This window comes from Spermophilus citellus, assembly GCF_964194105.1.
Source record: "Spermophilus citellus genome assembly, chromosome: 2".
In the NCBI taxonomy this organism is placed as follows: domain Eukaryota; kingdom Metazoa; phylum Chordata; class Mammalia; order Rodentia; family Sciuridae; genus Spermophilus; species Spermophilus citellus.
The window spans coordinates 78896256-78921989 of NC_138183.1; the positions used below are offsets into that span (position 1 = coordinate 78896256).

The 25734-nt window shown below is 40.7% G+C and overlaps 1 protein-coding gene and 1 pseudogene across 2 annotated transcripts in view; one reads left to right on the forward strand and one right to left on the reverse strand.

Moving 5' to 3' along the window:
* Window positions 1-312: 312 nt before the first annotated feature.
* Window positions 313-1608, forward strand: FOXB2 (forkhead box B2; the record flags this gene model as incomplete). Its single annotated transcript, XM_081281714.1, has 1 exon — window positions 313-1608. One exon carries the CDS (start codon window positions 313-315, stop codon window positions 1606-1608), a length of 1296 nt encoding a protein of 431 aa, XP_081137840.1.
* Window positions 1609-3567: 1959 nt separating this feature from the next.
* LOC308641534 (small ribosomal subunit protein eS4-like) overlaps window positions 3568-25734 on the reverse strand; it is a 121035-nt pseudogene continuing 98868 nt past the window's right edge. Inside the window, exon 3 of the transcript in view lies at window positions 3568-3708. The product of the transcript in view is annotated as a small ribosomal subunit protein eS4-like (transcript). The remainder of the gene's footprint in view (window positions 3709-25734) is intronic.

Below are 25734 nucleotides of genomic sequence, written 5' to 3' on the forward strand. Positions count from 1 at the left end.
AATACGCAGAGAAGGCGACGGTAAAGCTGGCGCGCCCCTCCCGCGACTGTGGGCGCCTGTCGGCGACCGTCCGGACCAGAAGTTGCGGGCGTCCTAGAGCGGAGTTGGCCGGAAAGACCAAGCGCGGAGACTCCCGGCTACTCCAAGAAGGCGGGGAAGAGAAGCAGAGCGGGCCTGAGGGGCTAGAGGGAGGGGTGGCTGGGCTGGACCGGGGGAGTGGGAGTTAGTGAGGGCATCCAGGCCCCGGGAGTGGTGTGCGGAGCCGCGCTGCGGCCCACTGTGGGCCGGAGGGTAGTGGAGGAGCTGGGGGCGATGCCGCGGCCGGGAAAGAGTTCGTACAGTGACCAAAAGCCGCCCTATTCGTACATCTCGCTGACCGCCATGGCCATTCAGCACTCGGCGGAGAAGATGCTGCCGCTGAGCGACATTTACAAGTTCATCATGGAGCGCTTCCCCTACTACCGCGAGCACACTCAGCGCTGGCAGAACAGCCTGCGCCACAACCTCTCCTTCAACGACTGCTTCATCAAGATCCCGAGGCGGCCAGACCAGCCGGGTAAGGGTAGCTTCTGGGCGCTGCATCCCGACTGCGGCGACATGTTTGAGAACGGCAGCTTCCTGCGGCGCCGCAAGCGCTTCAAGGTGCTGCGCGCGGACCACGCTCACCTGCATGCTGGAAGCACCAAGGGCGCGCCAGGAGCGGGACCCGCAGGTCACCTGCATCCCCACCATCCCCATCACCCGCACCACCACCATCACCATCATCACGCTGCCACACACCACCACCATCACCACCACCCGCCCCAGCCGCCTCCGCCCCCGCCCCCGCCTCACATGGTGCACTATTTCCACCAGCAGCCGCCTCCTGCTCCGCAGCCTCCACCGCACCTCCCGTCGCAGGCCCCGCAACAGCCGCCCCAGCAGTCGCAACCTCAACAGCCGTCTCACCCCGGCAAGATGCAGGAGGCGGCTGCGGTGGCGGCGGCGGCGGCGGCGGCGGCGGCAGCCGCGGTGGGCAGCGTGGGGCGCCTGTCTCAATTCCCACCCTACGGGCTGGGTTCGGCCGCGGCCGCCGCCGCAGCTGCAGCCGCGTCCACATCCGGCTTCAAGCACCCGTTCGCCATCGAGAACATCATCGGCCGGGACTACAAGGGCGTGCTACAGGCTGGCGGGCTGCCCTTAGCGTCTGTCATGCACCACCTGGGCTACCCAGTGCCAGGTCAGCTCAGCAACGTCGTGAGCTCGGTGTGGCCTCACGTTGGCGTCATGGATTCGGTGGCCGCGGCCGCCGCCGCCGCCGCCGCCGCCGGGGTCCCTGTAGGCCCAGAGTACGGGGCATTCGGGGTGCCAGTCAAGGCCCTGTGCCACTCAGCAAGCCAGAGCCTGCCGGCTGTGCCGGTGCCCATCAAGCCTACACCTGCGCTACCACCCGTGACCGCGCTGCCGCCGGCGCTCACGGTCCCGGCGGCTTCACAGCAGCCGCCAACGCCAACTGCGGTGTGCTCTGCCTCCACAGCCTCGCCCGCAGCCTCTTTGCTGGAGCCCACCGCTCCAAGCGCGGCGGAGAGCAAGGGCGGCTCCCTGCACTCGGTTCTGGTGCACTCCTAAGTGACCCGGCGGGGTAGGGAAAACAAACACGAGAAGAGACACCCGGCGCAGAACTGCACCTACCGCCCCAGAGGGAGAGGGCGCCCTCAGAAGGCCGGGCAGAGCTGGCGAGTCCGAGGCTTTGCGTTAAAGGAAGGTATTTAAACCAGCGAACAAAATCCGAAAAGTGGATTGTCCAGTGGTCTGAATAAACATAACTCTCCTGGTGTCTGTGTTTATACTATGTTGTACAATCAGATTAATGAAAGTCAATTTTCAGGTAAGAGTTTCTATTGTAATTATTATAATCAATAAGTTATGGGGGGAGGGAGCAAAGGAGGTTGGGGAGCCTCATTCCCTGGCAAATTGACAATGGATTTCGACCCTTATTTCTGGGAGCAGAAACTGACTGAACTGAACCTCTCAGAGAAATCTAACAGAGAGTGATGCTGAAACGGATTTCAGCCGCCAAGTTTCTCTCATCCCTTGGCAGTCGCCTCTCTTGAATATTCAAGACAAAACTCCATCCACTAAGGAAACCTTTCAGTTGAGAAGGAAAAGGGGTACCTTTGATACCGTTATTTTCTAGGTCAGCTAAATGAGCGAAAACACAGCGTCAAGAATAAAATCACTTTGAGCGGGGAGGAGACAGTAGGAGCGCACAGGAAAGGGAAACAGTTGAGTTTCTTGGCCCTGACCCGGGGGATCGAGAAAGATAGGAGGAATCGCTAAAGCAATTAGTTTGCATACAAAAAAAAAAAAAAAAAAAAAAAAAAGAGTGGCAGCGGCTTAAAGAGCAAAACCCCAGATTCCAAAAGTAAAGTTGGGGAAACAACACAACCAAAGAGAGACAATACAAGCGACTTTCCACCTGCAGTTCGTTTGTATGTCAATCAGATGGGAGATCTTGAGGAGCCCAAGAATACAGTGAATTCCCACGATCTGTTCTATCTGGAATTTAAAGAAAAAAAAAGTCACTTATATCACGAGATTTTGTTCTCTTGACTCATCATCCAACAGTGTTGCTTTTTTATGCTTGCAAGAGCGTTGGGGGCTGTTCCCTGCCAACCTTCTTGGATAGAAGCTACCAGTCTGACCCCGTCACTTTTGCACGCTGCAGCAGTTCAGTGTTATTCCATGTGCTGTTTGGGCGCTTGTGTCTTTCAGGCAAATTCTGCAGTTTCAGTTTGTGAACGGAAAAGAAACTTGCCTTGTCTCTGTGGCCCTACCCCCTCTTTTGAGTCCCAGGAATAGCACTTTACTTGCAACAAACTTTTAGGAACGAAGTGGGGAGGAGTGGGGAGGAATCGGCTTTGCTCTTTGGCTCTAATCACCTCTGGGTTGTGTCCGCGCCGCGCTGGGGTTGTGACTGCACTTGGTTCCTGTCTGCTGGTGTTGTACGCGGTGTTCTCCATTAAAGCTTCTCTCTGGACATTCCGACGCGAGTGTGAAGATGTTTGTCTTCTCAAGAGGCGAGACCTTAGTCTGAGTGCCCACTCCCCTTTATTAAAAATCTCCTTTCCCTTTATGTCATAACGCTAGTTTCCTAATTTAGTTTCATTAAATACACACACCTCAATGCTAGAGGCTGAATTAGCCAGAACTCGTAATTAATTCTCTTTTCTTTGTCACCACCACGCGCCTCCTTTTCGTGAGATCCTCAAGGGCAGACCAAGGCTGGTGACTCGGTGCCAGCGTGGTGGTTGCCCAACGGCACCCCTTTAAGTTTGCGGGGTTGTAATGGGGCCCGCGAGACTGTTGTCGGGACGCTGCCACTGGCACAGCTGCCGACATTAACGAGGTGCGCAGGATCCTCCACGGCGTCCTGAAAGACCTGTTGAGCCCTGGTGCCAGAACGCGCGCTCAGCAAGCTAGGTGACCAGAGCCTGGAACTCAGGGTCAGGGAGCTCTCAGCCGGTGAGAGCCGGCAGCCCCGCAGCAAGTGCTAGCAGCGGCAAACAAGGCTAAGCAGGGAGTGGGCTAGCGGGCTCCGGCAGCGAGCGAGTGACCCCCTTGGGGCCCCAACAGGGCAGCTAGGTCTCCACCTCGACCCTTCACCAAAGCTGCACTTTGAACCAGCTTTTCTCTGCCCAGCCACTCCAAAGGAAGGTCTTCTCGGAACTTTCATCAGAATAAAATAAAAAGCCCAGAAGGTGACCTTTGCATAGTGATATTGCTGGGGAGATTTGGGTTACACCACAAAAACAGGTGTTTGCATGTATCCCTCATTTACAAGTCTCATTACAGCGTGCCAACTAAGTTTTGGCCTCTCATGGGAGACGTGTCACAGATTACTGACTCCTTGGGGGACTCAAACAATTCAGGAGTATATCTTATTTTTCCTGCTTGAGATTCTGCAAGGCTCCCTGCAGAGTTTTTCTCTCCTCTAGACTGAGACTGTTGAAATGGGGGAGGGGGGAGAGCCCAAGGAGATACTGACTTTGGGGTCATAGATTTGGGGAGGTTTGGGAGTCTGGCATCTCTATCATCTTTGAGTGAGCCGGTGCCTTAAGTCCTAGACCAGAGTCCTAGTGTAGGGACAGGAGACGCTCCATCTAAAGGAGTGACTGGATCCCAGGAGTTTCTTCATGGATCCTCTCTTCCTTTCCCACCTGCCAGAATAATCCTGTGTGCTTTTGAGAGGTGCCTAGGGTCTCACTTCCGGAAAGGGGCGTAACCCAAAGTGTGGGTGGGTACCCAAGAAAGTTGGCCCAAGCCCCTGGCGAGAAGAGCCTGTGAACATTTACCTGGGGAAAGATTGAGTAGTGGGCCCTTGTGCTTTTTTACAGGACCCTCCTGGCATCCAATCCCTGCTGAGTAGCCCTCCTGACCTCAGAGCAGGGAACACAGTCGTTTTGTTTTTATGGTAAGGATAAAAAGAAAGGAGACAGAAGGTAAAGGGAGCTTAGAGATGGTTCAAGTTTTCATTCAGGAGGGATCTCTGGTACCCAGAGGAGGATATGCAGCAGGGAAACTCATGTAAATAAACTAGGAGGGAGGGGCCTTCCTGCTGAAGCTCTGATCTCAAGGGAGGCCCTGATTAAAGACCTCTACCTCCCTGAGAACTCTCTTAACTAAGATGGGGTCTGTTGAGCCATAAGTATATTGTGAGGAGATTTGTCCCCACAAGCAACCCCTCCCTGTGAACCCAGAACCAGGCAGGAACATTCTGGACAGAGGAGGTGTCCAGACGGGGAGGGGGTGCTGGTGGGGACAGACAGACATTCCTCTGGAATACTAGGACTGGGAGAACTTTATGTCCTAGCTCACTGCTTCTCACCACGATGGTTTGTTTTATTTTGTGGTTTTTTGTTTGTTTGTTTGTTTTGTTTTGTTTTAAACCCAAGTGCCAAAAATCAGTCACTCAAAGACCTTGGAACCAGGCTCCTGTGCTTATTTTAAATGTGTTATTAAGAGGTCAAGCTATTAATAAAGTATTGCCCTGGCAATAAAGTTTGTGGAAAACCCCTATACCTGGCATAAGAATAAGTTAACAGCGATAATTTGATAACACTCTCAACTGGGTGTATGGTCCCATCTAATCTCACAGGTATTTGCCCTCTAGCTGCAGGTCAGAATGGGAGTTCTGAACATAAGTAAGATGGAAGTAGAAGCAGGTATTAATTTATGACCATCTCAGTTCACAAGTATAATAAAAATCACTTTGGGTAGGCAAGGTGCTTGTGGAGATAATATACAGTTATGCTTCTGATTGTCAGGATAATAGACAAGTTCATAGTTGTCTAGTGTGGTAGTATAATCCTAGCTGCTGGGAAGCTGAGGCAGGAGGATGGAAAGTTCCAGGCCAGTCTGGGCAACATAGTGAGGCCATGTCTCAAAAATAAAATCAATCAATCAATCAATCAATAAAAATGTAAAAGGCTAGGAGTGCAGCTCAGTGGTAGAGCATTTGCCTAGCATGTAGGAGGCCCCAGGGTTCAATTCCCAGTGTAGGTAGGTAGGTAGATAGATAGATAGATAGATAGATAGAAGATAAATAAATATTTTTGGGAAGGCTATAGTTGCTTAGCCCATATCACACATTGAATGAACAGAACACCTAAGAAATACAGGATATGCAATAAGGAGGGAGGGAGCTCTTAGTGTAGGTGTCCTTAAAAGTAGAAGGAAACTCACTTGGAATGATATATTTGATTTTATTTCCCTGGGAAACTAAGAAGAGAGCTAAGGGCTGAGGGGGGACAAGTCTACATTATCTGTGGTGGCAAAAACAGGCCCTCCTGCAAGGGCCAGAATTGGCACAGTTGGCATCTGGCACTTAGGAAGCTTGTCAGCTGGGCTGGCTTGTGGTCAATTATCTCCTTAAGTAGACTGGCACCAGTCCAGCCAGGGAGGAGAACTAGTTACATTCATAGGAATCAGAGCCAGTTAGCTGGAAGTGGCACTGCTGAATTCCAAGCATCTTTGTGTTGGAGCGTTGGAAGGCTTGATCAACACATATCCTCCTGGGACTCAAAGGTGACATTTGCCTGCTTGGCACTAGTACAGGAACTCAGAGTTTGAAAATCGGATGAATTAGGAGAAGAAACATGGATCTTCAAAGGGATCTATTTCACTTAAGTTCCATTTACCTGACAAAATTGCCATTTCTGATACACACAAAATAACACAGAAATCCTTATAAATTGAGCAGGGCCAAGATCCTTCACTGGATAAGTATCTGGTTTCTCACTGTACCTATGAAATGTCAAGACAGGATAGTTTGGGGGGGGGGGATGTTCATGTTGAGTGATGTGACATTAGTGAATACAAGAGCATGTGTCTACAATTCTGTATGGGAGTCCTGGGGAAGGTTAGGTTTGAAACTGAACATGGGAAACCAAAGAAATAGTTACAAAAATCAGGGATAACCTTTTGTGGGCTTAAGGGCACAGTGGGGATCCAAGTGTAGATGAGAAGTCCTTGGATTGTGGAGGGTGAAATAGTTTCTTCAAGTCTGACATTGCCATCTTGTTCATTCAAAACATTTTCATTAACATTGTCTTTCCAAGTTCAAATGCTACTTCATACCTTTTGGAAGAGATTGAAGGGATCTGCTTGGGTTTTGAATTCAGTCTTAAACTATTGCTTAAGCAATATGAATCTGGCAAAACCCCAGGTATACTCCCTTTATTATATTAAAGGATATTCCCCTTTAACATCCCCTGTGTATTTTAAGAAAAATTGAAGCCACATGTTGCTCTTTTCTCCTTGCATCCAAGTGTGTGATTTTACTGAATTTTAGTATGGTCCATCAAATCCAAATTCTGAGTTTTAATCCATAATATACTCATATAATCTACACACAGTCACATGATATGCACATATGTCCTTAAGCAGAAAATAAAGCATCTGAGAACTATAGTTTTATTATAGTAACACTTCTTTAGACTAAAGAGTCATGCTATGCCATGCCACGTTAAAAATGGTTTTATAAAATTATCAAAAAATTCTGAAAACCTAACTCATGAGAAGAGTTAAAGAATATTGCTAAGAAGATATTTTTGGTTTTATTTAATTTTATCCGAACAGTTCTTGTCTGCCACAAGTAAAAGGGTTTTTTTGTGCACAGGGAACATCCCATCTTCACTCATAAGCCACAGACCTCATTACTGCAACATGATTTTTAACATACGTTAGAATATGTTTTCCCTTCTGAGCCACTGCCAGTCTTGTCAGCACCTTCACGGACAGCATGTTCTCACTGTTGCTGCAGATGGATGCTTAGGAAGAAGGAAGCAAGAGAGCTGAGGTCCAAATCCAGCTGAATTGGATTTATTCCAGAGAGGATTGACAATGATACACATAGATGACAAAAGGAAGGAAGGAGGGGGTGGGAATAGGTAGGGGAGTGCACTTAATACTGACAAAACAAAGCCAAAAAAAGAAAGTTCTTTTTAATTTTCTCACCGATTACCATTGCTTTGGTTTCTTCTGAGAAACTATAGACAAATTCTTGCAATGTGTGTTAGTTTTTCTGAAAGCCTATTTACCTAGCATCATCTTGCCTTAAAAACAACATTCCTCTTTCAAAAATGATTCTCAGCTAGACTAAGCAGTACCTTTCAGCCTCATTTATTGCCTAAAATGATGAGGCTTAGTCTGCCTAAAAGTTCATCCCAGATAAGGATTTTGTGACATTAACCTTGTTGCAATTTATTTTATAGGGATTAACTAAATCCTCATAGAGAAATATTTAAATAATTTATGCTATTTGCATACTGCAGAATATCATGAAGCATTACAAGTAATGCTTTGTAAAATTTTACTCATAATAGCAAAGGTTTATGAATCCTATAGAGGGGAAGCTATATTCAGTATAATCTTGTCCCCATAATATATATTGAAAAGGTACATCACTAGAGAGGACTAAATCAATCTTAATTGTTGGCAATTTTGTATTGGTGAATTTATATCATTTTCTTGTTTTTTATATGTTTTAGATTGGTTTAGACTGTCTACACCTATTGTATCTTATTTTTTAAATTTTTTTTTCTTCTTTCAGTGCTGGGGTTTAAATTCAGGGCCTCATACACATCAGGCATGTCATATTTGTATAATCAGAGAAAGGAATAGGCAACAGTTTATCTAGCTGATATAACTAGAATTTCAACAAAATGTAAAAAGTTATTTTTAAATGTAGTATTTTAAGTGTAGAGTACAAGTGAAGAGAGCTGATACAAATACACTTTAAAACCAAAGAGGAGCAAAGACACCTGAAATTGCACATACCTTGCCCAGACCATTCTGTCAGAAAGAGAAAAAGGACTATCACTTTAAGCTTTGATATTTGGGGAAAAAATTCCCAAGCATCATCATCCCATAAAGCTTGAATAGAAAAATGTTAAGGGGTTAAAATTACACAGGATACTTGATAAAGAATAAATCTCACACCTTTGTTACTTCTACTAACTTACTCTGTTTTCATGAATTTTGCATTTCATGAATTTTTGTAGTAGCCTTGAACTCTTTGGGAAACCAAGGAGATAACAAACCTGAAGTACATATATTCACAAGCTTAGACATTTCCTTCCAAATGAAAATAATATTCAAGCTGGGTGCCATGGTGCACACCTGTAATCCCAGCAACTCAGGAAGCTAAGGCAAGAGGATCACAAATTCAAGGCCAGCCTAGGAAATAAGTGAGACCCTGCCTCAAAATAAAATTTAAAATGGGCTGGGGATGTAGTTCAATGCTTGACTTACAAGTGTAAGGCCCTAAGTTCAATTCCCAGTACCAAAAAGAAACAAGAAAAAATAGAAAAATAATATGCAGTTTTCCAAAACAGTGGTACCATTTTTCTTTCTCCTAGTTGACGAACCCTTTTTGAGTAATAATAAAGTTTCTCTTTAATGGTCTGAAAGTGTATTTTGAAGAATTGATGGCTGAAAGTTCCCCAAATTTGGCAAAAGACACGAATGTACAGATTAAAGCAGCTCAACAAACTCCAGAGGTCCACTCAAAGAAATCCACCCCAAAACACAACCATTGAAGCTTCTAGAAATTAAAAACACTGCTCTCAAAATAATGTTTTTAATAATAACCTTCAATTTTCAATTAAATACATTATACAGAAAGATATCATTTGGCTCTAATCAAGACAAAAACAGTGAAGGACAAGTATTCCAAAGTCTTTTCAAGTTTTTCACATCTAATACACAATGTCAGTGCAAGTTTACAATTAAATTTTACTATGGTATAAAAAATCTAAAGTCCAAACTACCAACAACTGAGGTAAATCTTTATAAATAAACATTATCGAGTAACTTAGTTTAAAACAGACTGAACACAACACAGCCTCTTCTGTACTCTGAAGCTATAGGCCGTGACTCTTGGAATGAACATGATTATTGGTAGGGGACATCTCAATAAGTGACAGAAGGAGCTGCAGGGTCCCCAGCTTCAGAGTAAGAGTGCCCTCACAGAAACTCTGCAGCCCACCAAGGAGCAAGCTGGATGCTGCTCCTGGCTGTGAGGGCTCAGTTGAGCCCTTGTCTTAATCAGCACTACTTGGGCTCTCTCCCCAGTTTTTTCTCTGTCCTTTTTTTCATCTCCCTCCTTTGTGTCCTTGAACTTAAAGCTCAAGGACAACTTCTATTCCTCCACCATCCTGACCCTGGACAAATTCATCACATATCCCCCATCTCTATAAATTCTACCCTTGCAACTTACCACTGATCTCCTTAGAGCTCCATCCCATTAGCATTATGGGACAACCCAGCCCAGCCACGATGCCCCCATTCACCCTAGCATATCCTAGTAATAAAGTTTCTAAGATGGATTTTTAGTTGCTAGTTATATTAGTTTGAGTAAATTTGCATTGTATCTTTTCTATCTATACCAAATTTTTTAGTCTCCAAAACAAAAAATGCAAAACCTTTCAACTACCAGAATATTGAGCAACTTTAGAAGATTGAACATATCTCAACTTTTATACCAGAACCCTGTTAGTGTATAATATAGCTACAGATCATTGAGCTTTGAGTTTTCAAATAAATTTTACTAGAGAACTAAAATATTGAAATTATAAGACAAATTTTTAACCTAAGGGAACCAGAGACTCAAAGTATAATCAAATATATCCAGTTTTACCAGCTAAAAGTACAAAATAAGTTCATTATTTCTTTAGCATACAAAAGCAAAAGTTGCATCCTCATCAGAAATTTCATTTCTTTCCTGTCAGAGAACCCCAGGGGTTGACTTAGGCAAGATTCCACCCACTTTTTTCCCATAATTTTATCTGTGCATGATAGTAGACATAATGGTAGATTCATTTTCATATATTCATACATGCACAAATACACCTACTTTACAAAGAATAAATGAAAAGTCTATCCCACCTGGTAACACAATTTCTCACATTTTAAGTGCACATGAATTATCTGGAGATATTTTTAAAACAGTTTGCTGGGCTCCATCTCCAGAGATTTTGATTTAGCAGAAGTGGGGCCTGAGATTGTGCATGGATTAACCCACCAATGAGGTTATTACAGCTCTCGAAATCTAATCATTTCACCTCTGAACATTTGTACATTGCCTAACATATGAGCTTTTGGGGGACATTAAAGATCCAAACCATAGCATTCTACCCCTTACAATTTGTTACATATTTCAAATAACTAGAAGAGAAGAATTTGAAGTTTCCTATCACATAAAAACAATAAGTGCTTAAGGAGACAGAAATGCTAATTATCCTGATTTTATCATTTTAGATTTATCAATTTATAACACAGTGCTCCATAAATAAAAATGAAACTACATGTCAGTTTAAAAAAAAATTATTTTTAAAATGGAGCCAGGCTAGGATGTCGTTCAGTGGTTGACTGCTTGCCCACGCAGGAGGCCATAGACTCAATCTTTAGCACTACATAAACAAACAAACAAATAATAAATAAATTACATTTAAATTTAAAAAATTAAAAAGATGTCATTCAGCCAGATATTTACAAAATATTTTATCATTCAGGACTGAGGCATAAAATAATGTATATTCTAGGGGCTGGGGTGTGGCTCAGAGGTAGAGCGCTCGCCTAGCATGCATGAGACACTGGGTTCCATCCTCAGCACCACATAAATATAAAATGAAAATATTGTGTCCACCTATAATTAAAAAATAAATATTTAAAAAAATAATGTATATTCGAGCAAAACTAATGTTACTTGAACTTTGAGAGCTCACAAAATTTTCTGCAGCCTCTCCCCATTTTCTGTGACAGCTCTCATCTCTAGAAAAGAGAATGCAAAGGAAAGAGGTTGGAATTATGAACACTCAGAAACTTAGGTCCCAAGGGAGCAAAACCTCAGAACTTTGCCAGGCACCTCCTGAATGGTGGTCCTGTCACTGACATGAAGCACGATAAAGCTGTTGTTTGAAATGTTGCGTATATAACATTTACTCTAGTCCCTCTGAGGAATTCTATTCAATGGCAAAGAAGGTGTAAAGGCATTGTTTTTCTTAGTTATCTAAGGTCTATAGATCTAGCTTCCTCATACTAGGTTCAATTTATGGAATAAGACAGGTGCCCCCAAGGGGGCCTTGGGAGCTGCCTTGCCCCTGAAACCATGTGAAGACACAGAGTGATGGCACCATTTCTGTGAGCTGAGCAAGGAATGAACCTGCACCAGACATCAATCCTGCCAGTTCCTTTAACATAAAATCCCTAATATCCAGAATTGTGAGTAATAATTTGGGGTTGCTTATTAGCCACCTAGTCTAAGATATTTGGTCGGTCTTAGCAGTCCAAAGGAGCAAAGACATTGCTCCTTTATGCATAAATACTCCAGAGATAAACTGGCATGAGTAGCAAATGTCAGTGCCTTCACAATTTGAGTTTACTTACTTTAGAGCCATAGACATTAACAAGTTCAAATATGTATAGTTTCTATTTCTAAAAGTTTCTCAATTGTCTTTCCAGGAATTTCCCACTGGTTACTGTCTGCCATCCACTCTAATCTTCTTGCGGGTGGCTTGGCCTTGGCTGTTCTTTAGTGTCTGCTCTCTCCTCTCCTGTCCAGCTGTGTTCTTTGCCCATCACCCTACTCTACACCATTTCCCTTTATGAAGAACAGTTTTGTTTTCTGTCTGTCCCTCTAACTCTTTCCAGACGCTAACCTTGGGACCTCATTTCTGCAATGAAAGTGTTCTCTCAAAAGTTATTTTTTTAAATGAAGATAGCTCTTTTAATAAAAGAAACTAAGACTCTAGCTATGGAAATCACATTTTAAAATCTAACGGTATGCATATATCCATTCCAAATGCACTTATTTAAAAGTGTATTTTGGGAACTTCACCATGTACTGACAATAAGACATGTTCCTTATTGTGCCAATTATTAAACTATTGTCCCCCATCCACAAACCCATCCTTTTATACTCTACTCTAAGATGCTGGGGCTGGGACTCTGCAATCCACATTTCTGCTTGCCAACTGGTTGTATATTAGATCCTGGTAATACAGGGCTCCAGCAGAGTCGGCAGAGTAGAGAAGGAAGGAGGGGCTTGTTGTTTCTTATTTGTAACTTCTCAGGCTTCGGTTCTACTTTTGCAATTCTCCCCAGTCTCAGTTCCTTTCCCATAGCAGCAGCTGAACCCAGTTGAAAGTTTTCCCAGCATTTCAAAAAACAGCTTTATCGTGCTTCATCTCAGTGACAGGACCACCATTCAGGAGGTGCCTGGTGAGGTTCTGAGGTTTTGCTCCCTTGGGACCTAAGTTTCTGAGTGTTAATAACTCTAACTTCTTTCCTTTGCATTCTCTTTTCTAAAGATGGAAGCTGCATCCTGCAGCTGCTAGTTTGTGATACCTTAGAGTTTCTTTTTATGCTTTCAGTTACTAACACTGTTTTTTTTAAACATGGAATATAATTTACTCTTTTTTTTAAAAGAGAGAAAGAGAGAGAATCTTTTTTGTAGATGGACACAACACAATGCCTTTATTTTTATGTGGTGCTGAGGATCGAATGTGGGTCCCACATGTGCTAGGCGAATGCTCTACCACTGAGCCACAATCCCAGCCCTACTAACACTGTTATACTTGTTAACAACTTATTACATTAAATTCTGTTTGTAAAAATAACTTCAATTTACAATGAATGAGCTCAAGAGAAATTTAAACACTACAAAGTTCACATAAGATTAAATTTAGATGCCAGAAACCAAGCTGACACACTACATATTATTTTGATGGTTTGAGATTAATATGTATGAAAACTAAATATAAAAGGGAATCTATATTTTCATCTTTGTTTCTCCGTTGCCTAATATAATACCTGGTTCATGATCAATTCTTAATAAATGTTTATTGAGAGAAAGGATTTTCTTTTAAATCCATGCCTCCACCCTCATTTAATGAATATTCAAATGTGGAGAATATCTTACCAGATGGTTAAAAAGAACAAAAACAAACCCAAAACCTCAGACAACTAAATTTTAGTGAAATAGCTTGAAAAGAGACTTACAAAGATTCAAATGCTTTGTCAAGGTCACTTGGCTGGCATGTGATGAGCCAGGATTGGATTTCACAGCAAGCTCGGGCCCCATTCTTGTCTATGTTCCCTACTGCTTAGAAAAACCTTTCTGCTTCTCTGATTCTTCGTTTTCCCATCTGTAAAACTGGACAAATAATAAATGCCTAATTAGATTTAATTTAGCCAATAAATAAAATCAGGTATGCTGACAATCAAAATTGAAATTCATGTTTTCAAAATATGGTTGAGAAATATTTCTTAGTAATTGGAAACAGATTGAAAAAGCTCTCTTAGAAATTAATATTATTCAGTAAAGAGGCCAACTGAAAAGAGGAACTTGATTGGGGGCAATGTTTTAAAAACTAGATCTAAGCAATATTTTTTTGCTCCTCAAAACTGTGTGATGACTTTTAAAACCATATTTATACAAATAATTTCCTGGCTTTAAAATTAATTTTGGCATTATGTGGCATTTACTTAAAAGTAAATTTTCCTACTTTCAAAAATATTAAAGGCTTATTGAAAGAGAAATGAAAGGTTGGGGCTGTAGCTCAGTGACAGAGCACTTGCCTAGTGTGTCCAAGATCTTGGGTTTGAGCCCCAGCATTCAAAAACAAACAAACAACCAGCAGCAACAAAAAACCTTTAAAAAGACACATTGTGAAATTATTTGAATATTGCATTACCTAAAATGAAATTTTAGAATATGGAAAGAAGGGAAAGTTGGGGGCTGGGGTTGGGGCTCAGTGGCAGAGCACTTGCCTCGCATATGTGAGGCACTGGGTTCCATGCTTGGCACCACATAAAAATAAATAAACAAAATAAAGATATTGTGTCCATATATAACTAAAAACATTTTTAAAAAAGAAGGGAAAGTTTGAAACTGACTGTAATTAAAAGTCTGTTTGGATTCACCCAAGATGATGAATATGTCTAGGATAAGACAGAGCTACTCTAGCACCCCAAGCATACCTCCCCCATGCCTCATTTCTTTCTCTCTCCAACTATTGAATTTTGCCTGTTCTTCAAAGACTAAATTAAAAACCAACCCCCACAATCATGATGTTTTACAGGAGCTCAATAAGTTCCTTCTATCTTTTTTCTAAGAATTCTTTCCAAGTTCCTCCACTCGCTTACATCTCCAATTGCTTCATTCTTAGAGCATTTGGTGACACCCCTGGCACAGTATTCCTTGATTTGGACTGATCATGTCACTAGCTGTTCTGCCCAAATGAACTGGAGATCATATGGCCTTCACTTTTATGGAAATCTTCATATTCTTTACTGCATGGTGTCTTCCACATGCTGTGTGCTGACTCAATGTCTATGTGTTTAAGATAATTACACATAGAAATTCTCCTTCAAAGATGATTCCTATAGAAGTAAATTCTCTCTTGTCTAATTCCTTTTCTATTTCCTGGAACCTATTCCCTGTCCTGCAACATAAAATTATATGAGACCAATGGCTTCCATCCCAAATTCTTGCAGCCATTAACAAACTCAATCTAGGACATAATTGGTGCTCCATGGGCAGCTTGCTCCACAGCAGATTAAACAGAAAGTTCAATTTGAAGTCCTAATTCTAGACATTGTACCATGAAAATGCTGGCTTTTGTGAATATCATTTAAAGAGTGACATGGGGCCAATGAGAAGGGCCTGAGTTTGAATCCCATCTCTGAAATTTACTTCAATCATTTTGATGATAATAATTTATTAAATACTTATATCCTGACATGAATTCCCAAAATAATTGTATACAGTAACTCCTAACTCCCTTCCCCAACACATCCCCATTTTACAGATAAAGAAACTGAGACTTAGAGTACATTTTCCTCCCAGAGGTCAGAAAGCTAGTAAATGATTGTCAGGATTAGAACTCAAGGTAATGAAACTCAAACACCAGCTCCTGGCTTCAAAGCTGTACTACTTCATTGAGTTCCTTGGACTATTTCTCAGTTTTCTCATTTTATAAATGAAACAAATAGCTGGGCATGGTGGCACAAACCTGTAATCCCAGCAACTCAGGAGGCTAAGGCAAAAGGATCATAAATTTGAGGCCAGCTTTGGTAACTTAGCAAGACCCTGTCTCAAAATTTAAAAAAGTCTGGAGATGTAGATCAGAGGTAGAGAGCCCCTGGGTTCAATCCCCTATATTGCAAAAAAAAAAATAGAAAAAATAATTTCTGCTCATTGGGCTATTGAGGTAGCAACCTAATAAACATTAACTTCCTTTTCCTTGGAACTGCAGAATCTCATCAACTTAAGCCAATTTGGACTGAGACCTTTGATATAAACAAAGATAATGTTAGCCTGCATTTCATCTCCTGTGTTTCCACCTGACTGTACACTTTCCAATGACCCATGTGCTCAGTGGATGCAGAAAGCGATCTCTAATAAGGAGCAAGCTTTGGAGATGCTTTCCTTGGTCCTTAGCAATTTAAACACCTTTGCTGTGAGTGATTGAGGACTTTGAAAAGAGCACTTTCTGCATTTCATTAACAATGGTTTTTCCCTTTACAAATGGAAACAATTGTGTGAACTTACATGTTTCAATCTGAGATGGGTTAACTGTGTTTTAACTAGTGGAAAGGAAAACTGAAGTCCAGAAAAGGATACCGCCTTTAGTTCCACAAAGGAGAAATCTTGTTCCTGCCACCCACCAAGAAGAAGAGCAGCGGACAAAGAAAGCACAAATGACCTACAGCCACATTTTAACTTCCTTCTTACTTCCCCAACAAATGACAACATCCAGTAACAATATTATGATGCTGCGTTTGTTTAAGCAGATGCATCATTAATTTTCATTTCCTTTTTTTTCTCTATTCTTCATCTCAGGCGAGATAAGGCCAGTGAGTATGCACTTTTGATGAATCACTGTTTTTTGATCTTTTCCTAATGTGGCACAGAGACACAATTATGGGTTTACAAATGGTATTTGTTTGTTTATTTATTGTCTCCCACATAATTAATTGAGAGATCTGAGTTCTAGTGTCTGTAAGTCTCTTCTGCCTATCTGATAGTGGGAAAACCACAGAAATTCTCTTTCCTTGCTTACAAACATTATTTCCACACTTACCAAGCACTCCTTATGTAACACATATTGAGTGTAACCAGAATTGTTCAAGAAGGACAGTGGTGCTTCCCTGTATGCCCCACAAAATCAATGCAAGATGAAATGCCCAAATGTTCCATTCAGTTCCAAGGTTCAATAATCATCTCATTCTAAAGAAGTCATGCCCATGAAATATCTTTGTGACCTCTTAAGTGTATTGCAAATACTAGTGAGTGACGGTAATGATGGTGAGAAGGGGGAAGATTACCATTCTGTGCTCAAGAAAGGGTTGATGTCACTCTTCTACATTCATTGAGGATCTCAAAGTGGCAAACAAAAACTTTTGGGGGCATGGAAGTGGAATATGAAGTGAAGTTTTTGCCTTGATCTAGTAGAAGTTTGCCCTTTAGTGCCTACAGCACATACATTAATATTGTATTTGAGTTCTTAAGATCAGATTCTTCAAGGTCTCTATTACATGCAACAATAAACTTCTTTTTTTTTATTGGTTGTTCACAACATTACAAAGCTCTTGACATATCATATTTCATACATTAGATTGAAGTGGGTTATGAACCCCCAATTTTATCCCAAATGCAGTTTGCAGAATCACGTCGGTTACACATCCACAATTTTACATAATGCCCTATTAGTAATTGTTGTATTCTGCTACCTTTCCTATCCCCTACTATCCCCCCTCCCCTTCCCACACATCTTCTCTCTCTACCCCATCTACTGTAATTCATTTCTCTCCTTGTTTATTTTCCCATTCCCCTCACAACCTCTTATATGTACTTTTGTATAGCAATGAGGGTCTCCCTTCATTTCCATGCAATTTCCCTTTTCTCTCTCTTTCCCTCCCATCTCATGTCTCTGTTTAAAGTTAATCTTTTCTTCCTGCTCTTCCTCCCTACTCTGTTCATAGTTGCTCTCATTATATCAAAGAAGACATTTGGTATTTGTTTTTTAGGGATTGGCTAGCTTCACTAAGCATAATCTGCTCTAGTGCCATCCATTTCCCTGCAAATTCCATGATTTTGTCATTTTTTAGTGCTGTGTAATATTCCATGGTGTATAAATGCCACATTTTTTTTATCCATTCATCTATTGAAGGGCATCTGGGTTGGTTCCACAGTCTAGCTATTGTGAATTGTGCTGCTATGAACATCGATGTGGCAGTGTCCCTGTAGCATGCTCTTTTAAGGTCTTCAGGGAATAGTCCGAGAAGGGCAATAGCAGGGTCAAATGGTGGTTCCATTCCCAGCTTTCCCAGGAATCTCCAAACTGCTTTCCAAATTGGCTGCACCAATTTGCAGTCCCACCCACCAGCAATGTACAAGTGTACCCTTTTCTCCACATCCTCGCCAGCACTTGTTGTTCTTTGACTTCATAGTGGCTGCCAATCTTACTGGAGTGAGATGGTATCTTAGGGTGGTTTTGATTTGCATTTCTCTGACTGCTAGAGATGGTGAGCATTTTTTCATGTACTTGTTGATTGATTGTATATCCTCCTCTGAGAAGTGTCTGTTCAGGTCCTTGGCCCATTTGTTGATTGGGTTATTTGTTATCTTATTGTCTAATTTTTTGAGTTCTTTGTATACTCTGGATATTAGGGCTCTATCTGAAGTGTGAGGAGTAAAAATTTGTTCCCAGGATGTAGGCTCCCTATTTACCTCTCTTATTGTTTCTCTTGCTGAGAAAAAACTTTTTAGTTTAATTAAGTCCCATTTGTTGATTCTTGTTATTAACTCTTGTGCTATGGGTGTCCTATTAAGAATTTGGAGCCCGACCCCACAATCTGTAGATCGGAGCCAACTTTTTCTTCTATCAGACGCCATGCCTCTGATTTGATATCAAGCTCCTTGATCCATTTTGAGTTAACTTTTGTGCATGGTGAGAGAAAGAGATTCAGTTTCATTTTGTTGCATATGGATTTCCAGTTTTCCCAGCACCATTTGTTGAAGATGCTATCCTTCCTCCATTGCATGCTTTTAGCCCCTTTATCAAATATAAGATAGTTGTAACTTTGTGGATTAGTCTCTGTGTCCTCTATTCTGTACCATTGGTCCACCTGCCTGTTTTGGTACCAGTACCATGCTGTTTTTGTTACTATTGCTTTGTAGTACAGTTTGACCTCTGGTATCACTATACCTCCAGATTCACACTTCCTGCTTAGAATTGCTTTTGCTATTCTGGGTCTCTTGTTTTTCCATATGAATTTCACGATTGCTTTGTCTATTTCTACAAGAAATGCCGTTGGGATTTTGATTGGCATCACATTAAAGCTGTAGAGAACTTTGGGTAATATTGCCATTTTGATGATGTTAGTTCTGCCTATCCATGAACAGGGTACATTTTTCCATCTTCTGAGATCTTCTTCTATCTCTCTCTTTAGGGTTCTGTAGTTTTCATTGTATAAGTCTTTCACCTCTTTTGTTAGGTTGATTCCCAAGTATTTTATTTTTTTTTGAGGACATTGTGAATGGAGTGTTTTTCCTCATTTCTGTTTCAGAAGTTTTGTCGCTGATATACAGAAATGCCTTTGATTTATGTGTGTTGATTTTATATCCTGCCACTTTGCTGAATTCATTTATTAGTTCTAGTAGTTTATTTGTAGATCCTTTTGGGTCTTCTAGGTATAGAATCATGTCGTCCGCAAATAGTGATAATTTAAGTTCTTCTTTTCCTATTTTTATGCCTTTAATTTCTTTTGTCTGTCTAATTGCTCTGGCTAGCATTTCAAGGACTAAATTAAATAGAAGTAGTGAGAGAGGGCATCCCTGTCTTGTTCCAGATTTTAGAGGGAATGCCTTCGACTTTTGTCCATTCAGAATGATGCTAGCCTGAGGCTTAGCATAGATAGCTTTTACAATGTCAAGGTAAGTTCCTGTTATCCCTAGTTTTTCTAATGTTTTGAACATAAAGGGATGCTGTACTTTGTCGAATGCTTTCTCTGCATCTATCGAGATGATCATATGGTTCTTATCTTTAAGTCTATTGATGTGGTGAATAACATTTATTGATTTCCGTATATTGAACCATCCTTGCATCCCAGGGATGAATCCTACTTGATCATGGTGCACAATTTTTTTGATGTGTTTTTGTATTCGATTCGCCAGAATTTTATTGAGGATTTTTGCATCTAGGTTCATTAGAGATATTGGTCTGTAGTTTTCTTTTCATTAGCATGGCTAAAGATCTGTCGATCTTATTTATTTTTTCGAAGAACCAACTTTTAGTTTTGTTAATTTTTTCAATGGTTTCTTTTGTTTCAATTTCATTGATTTCTGCTCTGATTTTAATTATTTCTTGCCTTCTGCTACATTTGCTGTTGTTTTGCTCTTCCTTTTCTAGGGCTTTGAGATGAAGTGTGAGCTCATTTATTTGTTGGTTTTTTCTTTTTTTGAGGAATGACCACCAGGCGATGAATTTCCCTCTTAAAACTGCTTTCATTGTGTCACATAGATTCCGATATGTTGTGTCTGTATTTTCATTTATCTCTAAGAATTTTTTGATTTCCTCCTTTATGTCTTCTGTAACCCATTGATCATTCAGTAACATATTGTTCATTTTCCATGTGAACAATAAACTTCTTCATAACACGTTTTATAGACAAGATCCTAGGCAGTTAAATGGAAATTCAAATATCTAAGAACCTCCTGAATTATTTGTAGTTCCCTAAGCTGTTCAATAAAATTTAGAGGTTGAGATGTTTTCAGACCATCTCATTAGAAAAAGCAATTCCAGAACTGATTACCTGCTCCTCCACACTCTGGGCATTATTTTTAGTACATCAAGCATTCTAATAAAAGATTTAAAAAAAAAATCAAACACTTGACATTCACTATTAGTTTGCTCCTTGAATTAGATATGATTAAACTTGGGTTTTAGAAAACATTATCTCCCTGCCTCTTGCTTGCACATGATGTCAGTATAATTCCTACAAAGAAACCCAAAGTCATTAAACTCTATTACTATCATTCTTTGAATAAGCATACTTGATATTTCTGAATTTCTAAATTGGATAACAGTATGCAAAACATAGCATAATTCACACTAAAACCAAGATTTAGGACTCCACAGGCAAATATTCATTTCACTTCTTATAATGATGTATCCTTTGTAGATACAGTCTGGATAAGAATCTAAAGAGTTCAGAATTTTTTGGATAGTCATAAATCCAGGTGTGTGCTAGGTAGATCTGTTTCTTGTTATTGCTATGACAGATTATTACAAATCTAATGGCTTAAACTCACACAAACTTATTGTTACAGTCCCAAAGTTTAGAGGTCCATAGCTTGCCAGGCTAAAGTCAAAGCTGGAAGGGCTAGTTCATGCTAGTGGCTCTGAGACTCCATTTCTTTTTCTATTTCAGCTTCTGGAGGCCACCTATGTTTCCAGGCTTCTTGCTCCCTCTTCCAGTTTCAAAATCTGCTGCCATCATCACATCCTCTTCTCGTCTATGGTCACATCTATGGTGGGACTCAGGAATGTGACCCCCAAAATATGGCACCTTAGCCAAAAACAACAGAAGCAAAAAGGCTACTCTCATTTTCCTACTTACCCTTCTACCCTGACACAAAGGCATAAAACCAAGGAAGAATTTTCTTATTTTCCCCTGAAGCAGGTCTTTATTCAAGAGATGTCTTCCCTATACCTGGAGAGAAAGAAGAGAACACGGAGAATCCAAGAAGAATCTGAACACACAGGTCTTGCCAAGTTCCTCCCAGCTCATAACCATGGAACCATACCCCCTTCATTCACTTATACTGCTTCATGACTGTCTGCTTCATGACACCGAAGCATTAAAGTACTTGGGCTTCCCTCTTGGTTTGAATCTTCGTTTCCTTACAAAGTCTGCTATGTCATGTAAAACTTGTTAAATGAATTTTGATGTTTTTCTCTCATCGATTGTCTTTTATTATAGTGCTCTCAGCTATAAACCTAGCAATGGATAAGGAAAAGATTTCATTCCTTCTACATCTTCCCCTGCCTCCCTCATATAAGGATACTTATGGTAGCATTTAGGATCTTCAGGATAATCATACTTGTATACACTTGCAAAGTCTCATCTGCATATATGTTAATATTCAGAGGTTCCAAGGATAGGCTCTGGGTATCTTGGGAAGCCATTACTCTGTCTCCTACATAGGGTGAGTCAGTCATATTTGTGTGGCTTATATTGACTTCATCCAGATTTACTACTACATGGAAATGATAAAACAACTTTTGATTTTATGGGGCATAGAAAAATGTTCTCCTCTCTGAAACCTTCATAATTTAGTCTATGAAATGAACTGACACTGGGCAAATTAGAAGGAGAAAACAATTTTAATTATGTGCACCCACCTTGAATCTTAAAAAAAAATATGAGACCTAAAGAAGAGCAAGATGTTTAATGTTTTTATAGCATCCCAAGCTACAGAAAGAAATAAGGGCATGGTATTCCTAAGCAGAGGTGGCCACATGTCATGAGAGGGTGAGATGGAAGCAGCAAACAAAGGTGGTCTTGTTATGCAGAAAAAAAACATCTCTCAGGTAGGAAAACTTGTGTTGGGGCAATCCTCAGAGTAGGTGCTAGCTTGTGACAGAGTCTACTGGTGCCCACCTTCAGTGGATTCTCCTATGATAGAGTTCATCTACCCAGGTTGATGAGATGATTCTCAGGGAGGGGACTCATGATAATGGAGTTCCTTTTAGGAGAATCTTTCTTTGGGCACATAAGAGAACTTTGGAGAAAGCCCTTTCCTGTGCTTTATGGGAAAAGGAGGGTAAGAGATCTTGGTTCATCAGTTCAAAGCCCTCAGCATGCCTAAATGTGGTTCCTTGGGGTATCATTTCCTGAGCTCCAAGTATGTCTTGGTTCATTAACCAGAGTGAGTTCTACAGGGATCGCCATTGAGAGTACCTGGCATTCAAGATGATGAGACAGGAAATAGAATAAAGGGAAAAAATACCATTGAAAGTTCCACAATACTGCTCCCAAATTAACTGAGGACAAAATAATTTTATATCTAAAGGAATCTGTTCCTTGTCCTCTGTCTTCCTTTAATTAAAGATACACTCAAAGCCAATAAATGTCAGCCTGGATTGAAAACTTCAGAAGTGAACAAAAGCTATGAGTTAGAGATGTGTTAGTTCCTTGTCTGAATGGTTGCCTCTGGGGAATTTTTCTTTGAGTTTTTAATAGCAATGTAATAAGAACAATCAGAGATCTGATTAGAAACAATCGACTAAAAAGCAAGCTCAAATTTTCAGGCATAACTAATTCCTAGACCAAGTATGTCACAATCTGCCTGTCTACGGAACACCCATAAAGTATATTTGCATAGTCTTTAACAACTTGCTTTAGGATGAAAAGCCGACATGTTTAACCTTGTTAGGGAAAGGCAAATCTACCACAAGAGAAACCTTTACTTGATCTTTAAAGTGAGAATTACATGGTAGGGAGAGTTGGATCCTTCTAATATGTAGGCTCTCATCCCTTAGGAAACAGGGATTGGGTGCAGGAAGGGAAAGAGTGGCAAGTATGGGGTAGGGGTGGAATCCACCTTAACAATTGGTGGCTTTGAGAACCTTGGATCCCCCTAAGTATTGAGGCACAAAGAAACAGCAAAGTGAGGATTACACACCTCACTTTGATAAAAGGCAGCAGTTAATGCAATTTGTAATATATAAGGATCTTTACATTTCCACCTTTAAAGAAGAGGAAGGCATTAAAGCTGTGTGTGTGTGTGTGTGTGTGTGTGTGTGTGTGTGTGTGTGTTTTAGGGAAAGAGCAGATTCTCAGTCATTGATACTAAATGCAAACTTCAGGAGTCAGGTAATTCCTTTGCAAACCATACGACATAAAGCAGGCGTCTGTCAGAAATAAGTCAGGCTTTAACTTTCATAAAATTGTACAGGAAGCCGTTTTATTTTCAAGGGAGTCATGACATGTGCTGGAGCGATTCAGTTCTGCTCATCTAAAAGTTAACATAAATCTCCATTTTCTGCTGTTTTTCATATGGGGAAAGTGTTTTGAGTTCCAAATAGTGTTTTTTCCCCAAAACAATTTTAAATATCCTTCCTAATAATAGCCTGAGGTGGGTGTATTTTATTTGCCTTGAGTTGTTGCTAAAATACAAATTACATTTTTATAACTAAAATTGAATATTAATATTCCCCGAGTCCCCATTATGTAAAGAAATTGGTATGTGTGTGTTGAAAGCAGAGCATACATTGAATATACATTGTTTTCAATAATAGAGAAACAGGAGTAAGAGAATGAGCACTTGGCTGAAAATATCAGCAATTATAGCATTGGGAAGAGACATCAGACTTTTGACTTCCAGCCAGACCATGAAAAATATACCAACTCCTCTCCCTAAAGCAGAATAATTTTTATTAAAATTATTGCCTATAGATTTAAAACCTAAAAATAAATGTTAAAGCTTTTTTATCCTCTAAGGCATTCATTCTTTCCAACGCAAATTACCTGGAAATTTACTTCAGTTGTACACTTCATTGTGCCCTGTTTACCCAGCCTTATTTATCAATGGATTTTGTCTTATTTTATTATTTAAGTCTCATCCAATCCTTCTCCCTAGTGGTCAGGGGATTCATCCATCCTAGATGGAGCATTTAGATTTGCTACTTTTTAACTCAAGGATTAGCTCTGCACTTGGGGAATCTTAGGGTAGCATCAAACCCACCTACAGAATTCTGTGATTTAATTTCACTTATGAATTTAAAGGGCTTACAGCTGTCTTCACAGTTAAATGAGGATTTGCTGAGATGTTGCTTTCCCTGGTGGCAAAGACAAATCCCCAATCAGCAGGACTTCTGAGCTTCCAGGAGTAGGTGGTTTGACCAAGAGGGATGAAATTAGCCCATGTGTATGTATGTGTGTGTGTGTGCACAACATACACACACACACACACACACACACAACTGAGACTCTCAGAAAATGCAGATCCAGAGGGAAATCTTATTGCATAAATTATTTTGAGGGTTTTTTTGTTGTTATTGTTGTTTGGTTGGGGTTATTTTTGCTAGATCTTGGTTGGAGAGATTTGTGGTTTTTTACATGCACAGCTGTGGAGTCTCTAGAGGAATTTCTTGCTCTTTTATTTCTGCATATCAGCCAAAAACCAAGATCTAATGCAGTATCATAAGCCCCACAGATGATGTGAATGGATTTTCCAAAGGATAAGACAAGGAACTGATTAAAATCCAAGGTGGGGATTCTGACAGCTAGGCTGCTCCTTGGGTAGTATGTGGAGGGGAAAGACAGCTGAACAGGTGCCATCGAGGCTTTGTTTGTGGTCCTTCTTGTTGTTGTTATTCTGGTTTATTTGTTTAGTTCTCTCTGTGCTCTCACCATTTGTATAAACTTGGCCAAATTAATGGACCTTTTGTTATCTCAGTTACAGTAGTGAAGTAAATATTTGATACATGAAAAAAATCAATAAATAAACCTGAGATTAATCTTTGCTCTTCCAATAATTAGCTGTTTGACCTTGGCCAAATGATTTGGTCTCTATTTCATTGTCTAAGTTAATCTAAATAAGCTCTATGATTTATTCTATTTTCAAATATTAATAGTTAATGTATAAGAGTGCATATTATGGTCTAAACACTTCCATGTAAAGATTGCTTTAATCTTTACAAACCCTTGGAAAGTGGGTAATAGTAAGACTAACATTTAACATACAGGAGATAGAGTCAGAAATGTCAGATAACATGTCCAGTGTCTTACAGCAGCTTGCTAGTGACTAAGTCAGGATTTGACTAGAAAGACCAGCATGAACTTCATGCTTTAACCATATTCTATACTGCCTCTCTAAAATTCCATGGGGAAAAAAGTGAGGAAGAGGATATTTATGTACATCAAACTGGATTCACCAAAGTGCAAACATTTTGTTTTTATTAGCAAGGAAGGCATAGTTTATATCTTTAATACTCCACCACAGCCTTCATGTTCCACTTTCCAAAGATGAGTCCTATCCCTGGGTTCTCTTTATATTATCTCTCAGGTTACACCATCTGTTGCCCTTTTCCTGGGCCCCTGCATGTGGGGTGGAGATGACAGGAGAGACGTCATTGTCCATCTTTTAAAAGTGAACTCCCTTTTTCACCCCAACTACCA